Here is a 14,095-nt window from a genome sequence, read left to right on the forward strand (position 1 = left end):
TAGAACCGTGCTTGGCACAAAGTAGGCACTCAATCCATGCCATCAGTGCTCTCTGCACGTAGTAAGCGCTCAATAAATAGGATTGATGATTGATGATGATGATGATGATGATGATGATTATGATGGGGGGGGGTCCAGAGGGGCAGGGCGATGGGCAGGGCCCTCCCCCCCCGTCCCCGCCCCCCTCTGCGGCTGTTCCCGCCCCGGGCCCGGCCCTGCCAGTCGCCCGGGCAGCCTCATTCCTCCAGGATGACGGGCCCGTCGCCCCTTCTCACCCTGCTGGCCTGGGCGGCCAGACTACTCCTCCTCCTCCTCCTCCTCCTCCCTCCCCCAGCCACCGGCAAGGTAAGGATGCTCCTATCCTTGGGAAGACCCCCCACCCTCCATCAATTCGCTCAGGGGAGGGAGAAAGTGATGGGTCAGGGAGAATGTAATGGGGGGGGAAACTGAGGCCTTCCCACACTGATCCCCCTTTTCCCCTCCATCCCCTCCCCGCCCTACTTGTGTCTATCCGTGCAGATTGATTACTCAATTTGACTTGAGCATATTGACTATTCCGTTTATTTGGTTAATGATGCATTCATTCATCCCGCACCTATTTAACTTGTCCTTCCCCAGCGCTTAGGACAGTGCCCTGCGCACAGGAAGCGCTCAATAAATGCGATTGATTGATTTGCTATTCTATTTATTGTGTTCATGATGCATTCATTCATTCCGCACCTATTTAACTTGTCCTTCCCCAGCGCTTAGGACAGTGCCCTGCGCACAGGAAGCGCTCAGTAAATACGATTGATTGATTGATTGATTTGCTATTCTATTTATTTTGTAACGATTCATTCATTCATTCCGCACGTATTTAACTTGTCCTTCCCCAGCGCTTAGTACAGTGCTCTGCACACAGTAAGTGCTCAATAAATACGATTGATTGATTGATTGATTGATTTGCTATTCTATTTATTTTGTTCATGATTCATTCATTCATTCCGCACCTATTTAACTTGTCCTTCCCCAGCGCTTAGGACAGTGCCCTGCACACAGGAAGCGCTCAATAAATACGATTGATTGATTTGCTATTCTATTTATTGTGTTCATGATTCATTCATTCATTCCGCACCTATTTAACTTGTCCTTCCCCAGCGCTTAGGACAGTGCCCTGCGCACAGGAAGCGCTCAATAAATACGATTGATTGATTTGCTATTCTATTTATTGTGTTCATGATTCATTCATTCATTCCGCACCTATTTAACTTGTCCTTCCCCAGCGCTTAGGACAGTGCCCTGCGCACAGGAAGCGCTCAATAAATACGATTGATTGATTTGCTATTCTATTTATTGTGTTCATGATTCATTCATTCATTCCGCACCTATTTAACTTGTCCTTCCCCAGCGCTTAGGACAGTGCCCTGCGCACAGGAAGCGCTCAGTAAATGCGATTGATTGATTTGCTATTCTATTTATTGTGTTCATGATTCATTCATTCATTCCGCACCTATTTAACTTGTCCTTCCCCAGCGCTTAGGACAGTGCCCTGCGCACAGTAAGCGCTCAATAAATGCGATTGATTGATTTGCTATTCCATTTATTGTGTTCATGATTCATTCATTCATTCCGCATGTATTTAACTTGTCCTTCCCAAGCGCTTAGGACAGTGCCCTGCACACAGTAAGCACTCAATAAATACGATTGATTGATTGATTGATTTACTATTCTATTTATTTTGTTCGTGATTCATTCATTCATTCATTCCGCACATATTTAACTTGTCCTTCCCAAGCGCTTAGTCCAGTGCCCTGCACACAGTAAGCGCTCAATAAATGCGATTGATTGATTGATTTGCTATTCTATTCATTTTGTTCATGATTCATTCATTCATTCCGCGCATATTTACTATTCTATTTTGTTAATCATTCATTCATTCCTTCAATCAATCCATCAATCGTATTTATTGAGCGCTTACCGTGTGCAGAGCACTGGACTAAGCCCTTGGGAAGGACAAGTTGGCAACATAGAGAGACGGTCCCTACCCAATAGTGGGCTCTAGAAGAAAAATAATAATGGCATTTATTAAGCGCTTGCTATGTGCAAAGAGCTGGCACCGAGCGCTTACCATGTGCAGAGCACTGTACTAAGCGCTTGGGAAGTACAAGTTGGCAACCTACAGAACGATGTGCACAGAGCTCTAATTCTGTTTCCTACCTCCTTTCCCTCCCCATTTATGACTGTATTTATCTCTAGACTGTGAGCCCACTGTTGGGTAGGGACCGTCTCTAGATGTTGCCAACTTGGCCTTCCCAAGCGCTTAGTCCAGTGCTCTGCACACAGTAAGCGCTCAATAAATGCGATTGAATGAATGAATGAATTTTCCTTGCACATATTTACCACTCTATAAATACGGTGGAATGAATGAATGAATGAATGAAATCCCCCTCCCCATCCCCCCGCCTTACCTCCTTCCCCTCCCCACAGCACCTGTATATATATTGGTACAGATTTATTACTCTATTTATTTTATTTGTCCATATTTATTCTATTTATTTTATTTTGTTCATCTGTCTCCCCCTTCTAGACTGTGAGCCCACTGTTGGGTAGGGACTGTCTCTAGATATTACCAACTTGGACTTCCCAAGCGCTTAGTCCAGTGCTCTGCACACAGTAAGCTCTCAATAAATGCGATTGAATGAATGAATGAATTTTCCTTGCACATATTTACCACTTTATAAATACGATTGAATGAATGAATGAATGAAAGCCCCCTCCCCATCCCCCCCGCCTTACCTCCTTCTCCTCCCCACAGCACCTGTATATATGTTTGTACAGATTTATCACTCCATTTATTTTTTTGTCCATATTTATTCTATTTATTTTATTTTGTTAATACATTTTGTTGTCTGTCTCCCCCTTCTAGACTGTGAGCCCGTTGTTGGGTAGGGACCGTCCCTATATGTTGCCAACTTGGACTTCCCCAGCGCTTAGTCCAGTGCTCTACACACAGTAAGCGCTCAGCAAATACGATTGAATGAATGAATGAATTTTCCTTGCACATATTTACCACTCTATAAATACGATTGAGTGAATGAAAGAATGAAATCACCCTCCCCATCCCCCCCGCCTTACCTCCTTCCCCTCCCCACAGCACCCGTATATATGTTTGTACAGATTTATCACTCCATTTATTTTATTTGTCCATATTTATTCTATTTATTTTATTTTGTTAATATGCTTTTTTGTCCGTCTCCCCCTTCTAGACTGTGAGCCCGCTGTTGGGTAGGGACCATCTCTGTATGTTGCCAACTTGGACTTCCCAAGCGCTTAGTCCAGTGCTCTGCACACAGTAAGCGCTCAATAAATACTATTGAATGAATGAATGAATGAAAAGAAGGCCTTCCCACACTGATCCCCTTTTTCCTCTCCATCCCCTCCTGCCCTTCCTCCTTCCCCTCCCCGCAGCGTTTGTGTCTATTCGTACAGATTGATTACTCTATTTTACTTGCACATATTTACTATTCTATTTATTTTGTCAATGATGTGCACAGAGCTATAATTCTGTCTGTTTTGATAACTGTGACACCTGTTAACGTGTTTCGTTTTGTTGTCTCCCCCTTCTAGACCGTGAGCCCGTTGTTGGGTAGGGACCGTCTCTGTTGCCGATTTGTCCTTCCCCAGCGCTTAGTACAGTGCTCTGCACACAGTCAGCGCTCAGTAAATACGATTGAAGAATGATCTGTCTGTCCCTGTTTTCCATTCATTCATTCATTCATTCAATCGCCAAGTAGACAACAAAACAAAACATATTAACGAAATAAAATAAATAGCATAAATATGGACAGGTAAAATGAATAAGTAAATAGAGTAATAAATATGGACAAACATATCTATTCATTCATTCATTCAATCGTATTTATTGAGCGCTTACTGTGTGCTGAGCACTGGACTAAGCCCCTGGGAAGGCCAAGTTGGCAACATCTAGAGACGGTCCCTACCCAACAGCGGGCTTCTAGTCTAGAAGGGGGAGACAGACAACAAAACAAAACATGTTAACCAAATAAAATAAATAGAATAAATATGGACAAGTAAAATAGAGTAATAAATATGGACAAACATATCTATTCATTCATTCATTCATTCAATCGTATTTATTGAGCGCTTACTGTGTGCTGAGCACTATACTAAGCGCCTGGGAAGTCCAAATTGGCAACGTATAGAGACGGTCCCTACCCAAAAATGGGCTCACAGTCTAGAAGTTGGGGGAGACGGACAACAAAACCAAACATATTAACCAAATAAAATAAATAGAATAAATATGTACAAGCAAAATAAATAGAGTAATAAATATGGACAAATATATCTATTCATTCATTCATTCAATCGTATTTATTGAGCACTTACTGTGTGCTGAGCACTATACTAAGCGCCTGGGAAGTCCAAATTGGCAACATATAGAGACGGTCCTAACCCAACAGCGGGCTCACAGTCTAGAAGTGGGGGAGGCAGACAACAAAACAAAACATATTAACCAAATAAAATAAATAGAATAAATATGGACAAGTAAAATAGAGTAATAAATATGGACAAACATATCTATTCATTCATTCAGTCGTATTTATTGAGCGCTTATTGTGTGCTGAGCACTGTACTAAGCGCCTGGGAAGGCCAAGTTGGCAACATCTAGAGACGGTCCCTACCCAACAGCGGGCTCACAGCCTAGAATGAATGAATAGATATGTTTCTCCGTATTTATTACCCTATTTATTTATTTATTTTACTTGCACGTATTTATTCTATTTATTTTATTTTGTTAATTTGTTTTGTTGTCTGTCTCCCCCTTCTAGACTGTGAGCCCGCTGTTGGGTAGGGACCGTCTCTAGATGTTGCCAACTTGGACTTCCCAAGCGCTCAGTCCAGTGCTCTGCACACAGTAAGCGCTCAGTAAGTACGATTGAATGAATAGAAGGGGGAGACAGACAACAAAACAAAACATATTAACAAAATATGCCGTGGCTGGGCCTCTCCCCCTGAGGCAGGACCGGTTCCCCTTCATCCATTCATTCAATCGTATTTACTGAGCGCTGCCTGTGTGCAGAGCACTGTACTAAGCGCCTGGGGAGGCCAAATCGGCAACGTATAGAGGTCCCAATAACGGGCTCGCAGTCTAGAAGGGGGAGAGACAGACCTCCAAACAAAACTCGGAGACAGGCGTCAAAATCGTCAGACTAGAATGAGAGCTGTATGCACATCATTAACATTCAGTCATTCAATCGTATTTATTGAGCGCTTACTGTGTGCAGAGCACTGTACTAAGCTCTTGGGAAGTCCAAGTTGGCATATAAAGAGACGGTCCCTACCCAACAGCGGGCTCACAGTCTAGAAGGGGGAGACAGAGAACAAAACAAAACACATTAACAAAATAAAATAAATAGAATAAATATGGACAAATAAAACAGAGTAATCAATCAATCAATCAATCAGTAGTACTTATTGAGTGCTTACTGTGTGCAGAGCACTGTACTAAGCGCTTGGGAAGTCCAAGTTGGCAACATATAGGGACGGTTCCTACCCAACAGCGGGCTCACAGTCTAGAAGGGGGGAGACAGACAACAAAACATATTAACAAAATAAAATAAATAGAATAAATATGGACAAATAAAATAAATAGAGTAATCAATCAATCAATCAATCAATCGTATTTATTGAGTGCTTACTGTGTGCAGAGCACTGGACTAAGCGCTTGGGAAGTCCAAGTTGGCAACATATAGGGACGGTTCCTACCCAACAGCGGGCTCACAGTCTAGAAGGGGGGAGACAGACAACAAAACATATTAACAAAATAAAATAAATAGAATAAATATGGACAAATAAAATAAAGAGTAATAAATCTGTACAGACATATATACAGGTGCTGTGGGGAGGGGAAGGAGGTAAGGCGGGGGGATGGGGAGGGGAGGAGGGGGATTTCATTCATTCATTCATTCAATCGTATTTGTAGAGTGGTAAATATGTACAAGGAAAATTCATTCATTCAATCGCATTTATTGAGCGCTTACTGTGTGCAGAGCACTGGACTAAGCGCTTGGGAAGTCCAAGTTGGCAACATATAGGGATGGTCCCTACACAACAGCGGGCTTACAGTCTAGAAGGGGGAGACAGACAATAAAACATATTAACAAAATAAAAGAAATAGAATAAATATGGACAAATAAAATAAATAGAGTAATAAATTTGTACAAACATATATACAGGTGCTGCGGGGAGGGGAAGGAGGTAAGGCGGGGGGGGATGGGGAGGGGAGGAGGGGGATTTCATTCATTCATTCATTCATTCAATCGTATTTAGAGTGGTAAATATGTACAAGGAAAATTCATTCATTCATTCAATTGCATTTATTGAGTGCTTACTGCGTGCAAAGCACTGGACTAAGCACTTGGGAAGTCCAAGTTGGCAACATATGGGGACGGTCCCTACCCAACAGCGGGCTCACAGTCTAGAAGGGGTAGACAGACAACAAAACAAAACATATTAACAAAATAAAATAAATAGAAGAAATATGTACAAATCAATCAATCAATCAATCGATTTATTGAGAGCTTACTGTGCGCAGAGCACTGGACTAAGCGCTTGGGAAGTCCAAGTTGGCAACATATAGGGACGGTCCCTACCCAACAGCGGGCTCACAGGCTAGAAGGGGGAGACGGACAACAAAACATATTAACAAAATAAAATAAATAGAATAAATATGTACAAATAAAATAAATAGAGGAATAAATACGTACAAACATATATACATGTAGAGTGTCAGAGGGTGTGGAAAGAGCCCGGGCTTGGGAATCAGAGGTCATGGGTTCTAATCCCAGCGCCACCACTTTCATTCAATCGTATTTATTGAGCGCTTACTGTGTCCAGTTGTCAGCTGTGTGACTTTGGGCAAGTCGCTTCACTTCTCTGGGTCTCGGTGACCTCACCTGGAAAATGGGGATGAAGACTGGGAGCCCCAAATGTGACAACCCGATTACCGTCTCTATATGTTGCCAACTTGTCCTTCCCAAGCGCTTAGTCCAGTGCTCTGCACACAGTAAGCGCTCAATAAATACGATTGAATGAATGTAAAATGGGGATGAAGACTGGGAGCCCCACGAGGGACAACCTGATCACCTTGTGTCCCCCCCAGCGCTTAGAACTGTTTTGCACGTAGTAAGCGCTTAACAAATGCCATCATTATTATTCCAGCGCTTAGAACAGTGCCTTGCACATAGTAAGCGCTTAACAAATACCGTGATTATCATCTGCGGACGAAGGGATCGGTTCTCGATGGGTTTGTGTTGGTGTCCGGCTTTTGGTTGTTGCGTGCCGCGTCAGAATGGCCCATCTCAAGGCCTGTGTGCCCGGACGGAGGTCGCCTTTTGACCTGCCACGCTGGCCCTTATAATAATAATAATGGCATTTATTAAGCGCTTACTATGTGCAAAGCACTGTTCTAAGCGCTGGGGAGGTTACAAGGTGATCAGGTTGTCCCATGGGGGGCTCACGGTCTTAATCCTTATTTTACAGATGAGGGAACTGAGGCCCAGAGGAGTTAAGTGAGTTGCCCAAAGTCACCCAGCTGACAATTGGCAGGGTCGGGATTCGAACCCATGACCTCTGACTCCAAGGGGCCATGCTGTACCCCCGCTCCCCTTTCGTATACGCCCATTTCGACCCCCATCTCTGGGCCGTTTTCTGGGCGATTCGCCCCCCGCCGTGACCCCGCCCCAGGTGGGCCATGTCGAGGCCCGAGTACGGGGCGCCCCCCATTCATTCATCCAATCCTATTTACTGAGCGCTTACTGTGTGCAGAGCACTGGACTAAGCGCTTGGGAAGGACAATTCGGCAACAGAGACAATCCCTACCCAACGCTGGGCTCGCGGTCTAGAAGGGGGGAGGCAGACAACAAAAGAAATAGGCAGACATCAATAGCATCACTATAAATAGATTTATAGATAATAATAATAATGGTATTTGTTAAGCGCTTACTATGTGCAAAGCACTGTTCTAAGAGCTGGGGTTGATTCAAGGTAATCAGATTGTCCCACGTGGGGCTTACAGTCTTCATCCCCATTTGACAGATGAGGGAACTGAGGCCCAGAGAAGTGAAGTGACTTGCCCGAAGTCACACAGCTGACAAATGGCAGAGCCAGGATTTGAAGTTAAGCGCTTACTATATGCAAAGCACTGTTCTAAGCGCTGGGGTAGATACAAGGTAATCAGATTGTCCCACGGGGGGCTTACAGTCTTCATCCCCATTTTCCAGATGAAGGAACTGAGGCCCAGAGAAGTGAAGAGACTTGCCCAAAGTCACACAGCTGACAAGTGGCAGAGCCAGGATTTGAAGTTAAGTGCTTACAATGTGCCAAGCACTGTTCTAAGCGCTGGGGTAGATACAAGGTAATCAGATTGTCCCACGTGGGGCTTACAGTCTTCATCCCCATTTTCCAGAGGAAGGAACTGAGGCCCAGAGAAGTGAAGTGACTTGCCCAAAGTCACCCAGCTGACAAGTGGCAGAACCGGGATTTGAAGTTAAGCGCTTACTATATGCAAAGCACTGTTCTAAGCGCTGGGGTAGATACAAGGTAATCAGATTGTCCCACGTGGGGCTTACAATCTTCATCCCCATTTTCCAGATGAAGGAACTGAGGCCCAGAGAAGTGAAGTGACTTGCCCAAAGTCACCCAGATGACAAGTGGCAGAGCGGGGATTTGAACCCACGACCTCTGACTCCAGAGCCTGTGCTCTTTCCACTGAGCCACGCTGCTTCCCCTAGATCTATACACATCATTAATAAAACAAATAGAATAATAAATACATACATATACACACAAGTGCTGTCGGGCAGAGGCCGGGGAGGAGGGAGCTCAGCCGAATCGGACCGTGTGAGCGTGAGCTCACCTCCTCCAGGAAGCCTTCCCAGACTGAGCCCCCCTTTTCCTCTCCTCTTCCCCATTCCCCCCGCCCCACCTCATTCATTCATCCATTCAATCGTATTTATTGAGCGCTTACTGTGTGCAGAGCACTGGACTAAGTGCTTGGGAAGTACAAATTGACCTCCTTCCCCTCCTCACAGCACTTGTCCTTCCCAAGCGCTTAGTCCAGTGCTCTGCACACAGTAAGCGCTCAATAAATACGGTTGAATGAATGAATGAATGAATGTACAAATAGATACAACATCTAGAGACAGTCCCTACCCAACGGCGGGCTCACAGTCTAGAAGGGGCAGACAGACAACAAAACATATTAACAAAATAAAATAAATAGAATAAATATGGGCAAGTAAAATAGAGTAATAAATATGGACAAACATATATACGTAGTGACTTAAATATAAACATATTTACTATTTTGTTAATATGTTTTGTTTTGTTGTCTGTCTCCCCCTTCTAGACTGTGAGCCCCCTGTTGAGTAGGGACCGTCTCTAGATGTTGCCAACTTTGACTTCCCAAGCGCTTAGTACAGTGCTCTGCACACAGTAAGCGCTCAATAAATATGATTGATTGATTGATTGATAAACAGCACCCCCCTCTAAATGTTTATCACCACCAAAAATTGGGTCACCCGGTTTTCTGCTAGGTATCTAAGCATGGGGACTTTCCTTTTTTCAGAGCAGTAGTTGCCCCAAATCAATCAATTAATCAATGGCATTTATGTACAGATTTATTGCAGATTTATTATGGGAAGCAGCGTGGCTCAGTGGAAAGAGCGCGGGCTTTGGAGTCAGAGGTCATGGGTTCAAATCCCGGCTCCGCCAATTGTCAGCTGTGTGACTTTGGGCAAATCACTTTCTCCCCCTTTTAGACTGTGAGCCCACTGTTGGGTAGGGACTGTATATGTTGCCAACTTGTACTTCCCAAGCGCTTAGTACAGTGCTCTGCACACAGTAAGCGCTCAATAAATACGATTGATAATAATGACAACTTCTCTGGGCCTCAGTTCCCTCATCTGTAAAATGGGGATTAAGATTGTGAGCCCCCCCGTGGGACAACCGGATCACTTTGTAATCTCCCCAGCGCTTAGAACGGTGCTTTGCACATAGTAAGCGCTTAATAAATGCCATTATTATTATTATTAATTACTCCATTTTACTTGCCCATATTTATTATTCTATTTATTTTGTTAATGATGTGCCCATAGCTATAGTTCTATTTATTCTGGCAGGGTTGACACCTGTCTACACGTCTTGTTTCGTTGTCTGTCTCCCCCTTCTAGACTGGGAGCCCGTTGTTGGGTAGGGACCGCCTCTAGGTGTTGCCGACTTGGACTTCCCAAGCGCTTAGTACAGTGCTCTGCACGCAGTCAGCGCTCAGTAAATACGACGGAATGGCTGAATGAAATGGGAGTACACGGGATGCGTGTACACGTGGGTGGCGGCGGCCCGCGCCCGGTGAGGGTTTGCGTGGGAGATGTGCCCGTGAGTGAAAACGGTGTAGAGCGGGTTGTGCGGGCGGCTTTGTGTGAGGTGGGCGGAGGGTGTGTATGTGTAACGGTTGTGTGTGCTGGAGGTGTGCGAGGCTGTGGGGGACGAAGGGAACATTGTGTTGTTGTGGCAGATGGCGTGTCCTTGACGGGGAGCTGTGTGCGCGTCTTGTGGCCTCTCCTGCCCCCGGCCGTGCGCGTCCATCGGGTCCTGGTGGTGGCCAAAGGCCTCTCTAACCGGACCCAATAATTAACAATAACAACAACAATAATAATAATAATAATAATAATAATAATAATGATGATGGCAATTGTTAGGCACTTACTATGCGCCAAGCACTATTCTGAGCACTGGGGAGGATACAAGGTCATCAGGGTGTCCCACGTGGGGCTCACAGGCTTCACCCCCATTTTCCAGATGAGGGAACTGAAGCCGGGAGAAGTGAAGTGGCTCGCCCAATGCCACACAGCTGATAATGATGGTGATGGTATTTGTTAGGCGCTTACTCTGGGCCAAGCGCCGTTCTAAGCCCTGGGGGGAGATACGAGGTGATCAGGTTGTCCCACGTGGGGCTTGCCACCTTCATCCCCATTTTGCAGATGCGGGAACTGAGGCCCGGAGAAGTGAAGTGACTCGCCCCAGGTCACGCAGCTGATGATGATGGTATTTGCTAGGTGCTTACTCTGGGCCAAGCACTGTTCTAAGCGCTGGGGTAGATACGAGGTGATCAGGGTGTCCCACGTGGGGCTCACAGGCTTCATCCCCATTTTCCAGATGAGGGAACTGAAGCCAGGAGAAGTGAAGTGACTAGCCCAAGGTCACACAGCTGATGATGATGGTATTTGTTAGGCGCTTACTCTGTGCCAAGCACCATTCTAAGCATTGGGATAATAATAATAATAATAATAATGGCATTTATTAAGTACTTACCATGTGCAAAGCACTGTTCTAAGCGCTGGGGTAGATACGAGGTGATCCGGGTGTCCCACGTGGGGCTCACAGGCTTCATCCCCATTTTCCAGATGAGGGAACTGAAGCCGGGAGAAGTGAAGTGACTAGCCCAAGGTCACACAGCTGATGATGATGGTATTTGTTAGGCGCTTACTCTGTGCCAAGCACCGTTCTAAGCATTGGGATAATAATAATAATAATAATAATGGCATTTATTAAGTACTTACCATGTGCAAAGCACTGTTCTAAGCACTGGGGTAGATACGAGGTGATCAGGGTGTCCCACGTGGGGCTCACAGGCTTCATCCCCATTTTCCAGATGAGGGAACTGAAACCGGGAGAAGTGAAGTGACTAGCCCAAGGTCACACAGCTGATGATGATGGTATTTGTTAGGCACTTACTCTGTACCAATCACCGTTCTAAACATTGGGGTCATAATAATACTAATAATGATGGCGTTTATTAAGCACTATGTGCAAAGCACTGTTCTAAGCGCTGGGGAGGTTACAAGGTGATGAGGTGGTCCCACTGTGGGGCGGGGGGGGGGGGCTCACAGTCTTAATCCCCATTTTCCAGATGAGGTAACTGAGGCCCAGAGAAGTGAAGTGACTTACCCCAAGTCACCCAGCTGACAATTGGCGGAGCTGGGATTTGAACCCATGGCTTCTGACTCCAAAGCCCGGGCTCTTTCCAGTGAGCCCCATGGGGCTCCCGGGCTTCGCCCCCATTTTCCAGATGAGGGAACCGAGGCCCAGGAAGTGACGTGACTTGCCCCAAGTCACCCAGCTGACAATTGGCGGAGCTGGGATTTGAACCCATGGCTTCTGACTCCAAAGCCCGGGCTCTTTCCAGTGAGCCCCATGGGGCTCCCGGGCTTCGCCCCCATTTTCCAGATGAGGGAACCGAGGCCCAGGAAGTGCCGTGACTTGGCCAAGGTGACACAGCAGACAAGGCCGTCGGCCCGGGGCCGGGCTGTTTGCCGGGCCCTCCACCTCGCTCTGTCTTCCCCCGCAGGCCGTGGTCCGGGCCTCCACCCCGTCCGCGGCCCACCGGGTCCGCCGGGCGTCGGGGCTGCCGTCGGAGGCGGAGATGCTGCCTGGGCCGGGGCCGGAGCCGCCGGGGGCCGAGCCGCTGGCCCGGGCCGTGGGGCGCCTGCTGGAGGCCGGCCGGCTGCGGGAATGGGAACAACGACGGGAACAGGAAGAGCGGGAACAACGACGGGAGCGGGAGGCGCGCTACCTGTCCGGCCTGCTGCGGCTGTGGAGTGAGCTGGCTCCCGGGCCCCCCGAGCCCGACTACGAGGACGGCGGCCCGGGGACGCTGCTCCTCGGCCGCTACCGGACGGACGGAGGCCCGGCCGGGGCGGGAGCGGAGGAGCCGGCCTTGGACGACGACCTGGACCCCGAGCTGCTCCGGTAAGGGCGGAGGGCCGGGCCGAGGACCGGAGGGCGGGCGGGCGGGCGGGAGGGACCGCGGGCACCGTCCATGGTCATCATCAATCGTATTTATTGAGCGCTTACTATGTGCAGAGCACTGTACTAAGCGCTTGAAGTCCATGGTTCCCGGCTTTCCCCCGGGGGGTCCCGGGATCTGCTTCTCCCGCCCAGGTACCTGGTAGGCCGCATCCTGGCGGGCCTGAGCGAGCCCCCGGCCCCGCACGCCGCCCAACCACGGGACCCGCGGCCCCGCCGCCTCCGCCGAGACCTGGAGCCCGACCGGCCCGAGGCGCTGCTGCGAGTCAAGCGGCTGGACGGCGGCCAGGAGCCCGGGGGAGCCCGGCCCGGAGGCTTCGTCCGCGCCCGGCCCGCGCGGGGCCTGCCCTACCGCCCCCACTGAGGCCCGGGGGCCCGGGGACACCTCCGCCGGGGACCGCCAACCCAGGAGGAGGAGGAGGAGGAGGACACGAGCGCTCGGTCCAGTCCTCCCACCCCCGTCAGGCCCCTCTCTCTCGGCCGGCCCGCTCCCCCGTGTGTGCGTTTGTATGTGTGTGTGTCTCACCCACCGTGCGTGTCCAGCGCCTGACCAGTTTGCTGTCAATAAAACAGCCCAACAGGTATTTTACCGTAGCCTCCCAACCGCTCCTCCTTCAGGGAGCTACGCATCCGGCCGGCCGCCCTCCCTCCACCTCTCACCTCCAGCCCCGGCTCCCTTCCCTCTCCTCCTCCTCCTGGGGTGGGCCGGGCCCACCAGAGACTAGGACCGGAGGGACACTGCCAGCGCCACCCTAGATTTGGGTCTGGGGTCAGGGTTGCGATGACAGGAGAGGGACCTGCGAGAAGGGGAAAGGCGGGGGAACCCTGGCCGGGCTCGGGGCGGGGGGAAAGACGGGGACCTGGGGAGAGATTCAGAATCCTGCACTAGGGCCCAAGGACGGGGCGCCTGCTGGAAAGGGAGAACTGAGACAGGTGGAGATCCCCACGAAGGCTACTTCGACGGCGAGTCCATTCCTGCTGTCGGGGGGAAGGGGAAGCACAGCACTCACGTGCCCCTTGGGCTGCCCGGAACCAAGGTGGGAAAAGCTAAGGCCAGCGCAGGACGCCGACAGAAGTCCGGGGCAGGGACGGAGCGGGGGCTCGGCGTGAAGGGAACCCAGCCACCCCCGGGCCATCCGGGGACGGACCTCAGCGGACTCCAGTGGGCCCAAAGCCGGGCAGAGGGGGTGGGAAGCCAAGCTCTTCCCACGTTCTGCCCATCCTCCGCGTC

General features: G+C 48.9%; 1 protein-coding gene across 1 annotated transcript; it reads left to right on the top strand.

Annotated features, from left to right (window-relative positions):
• Positions 1-213: 213 nt before the first annotated feature.
• On the top strand, positions 214-13,453 carry PCSK1N (proprotein convertase subtilisin/kexin type 1 inhibitor). Its single transcript, XM_038748335.1, has 3 exons — positions 214-345; positions 12,407-12,807; positions 13,000-13,453. The coding sequence occupies exons 1-3, from the start codon at positions 250-252 to the stop codon at positions 13,226-13,228; spliced, it is 726 nt and encodes a 241-aa protein (XP_038604263.1). The 5' UTR covers positions 214-249; the 3' UTR covers positions 13,229-13,453.
• The last annotated feature ends 642 nt before the right edge of the window (positions 13,454-14,095 follow it).

Source organism: Tachyglossus aculeatus, chromosome 6, assembly GCF_015852505.1.
Source record: "Tachyglossus aculeatus isolate mTacAcu1 chromosome 6, mTacAcu1.pri, whole genome shotgun sequence".
NCBI classification, from domain to species: domain Eukaryota; kingdom Metazoa; phylum Chordata; class Mammalia; order Monotremata; family Tachyglossidae; genus Tachyglossus; species Tachyglossus aculeatus.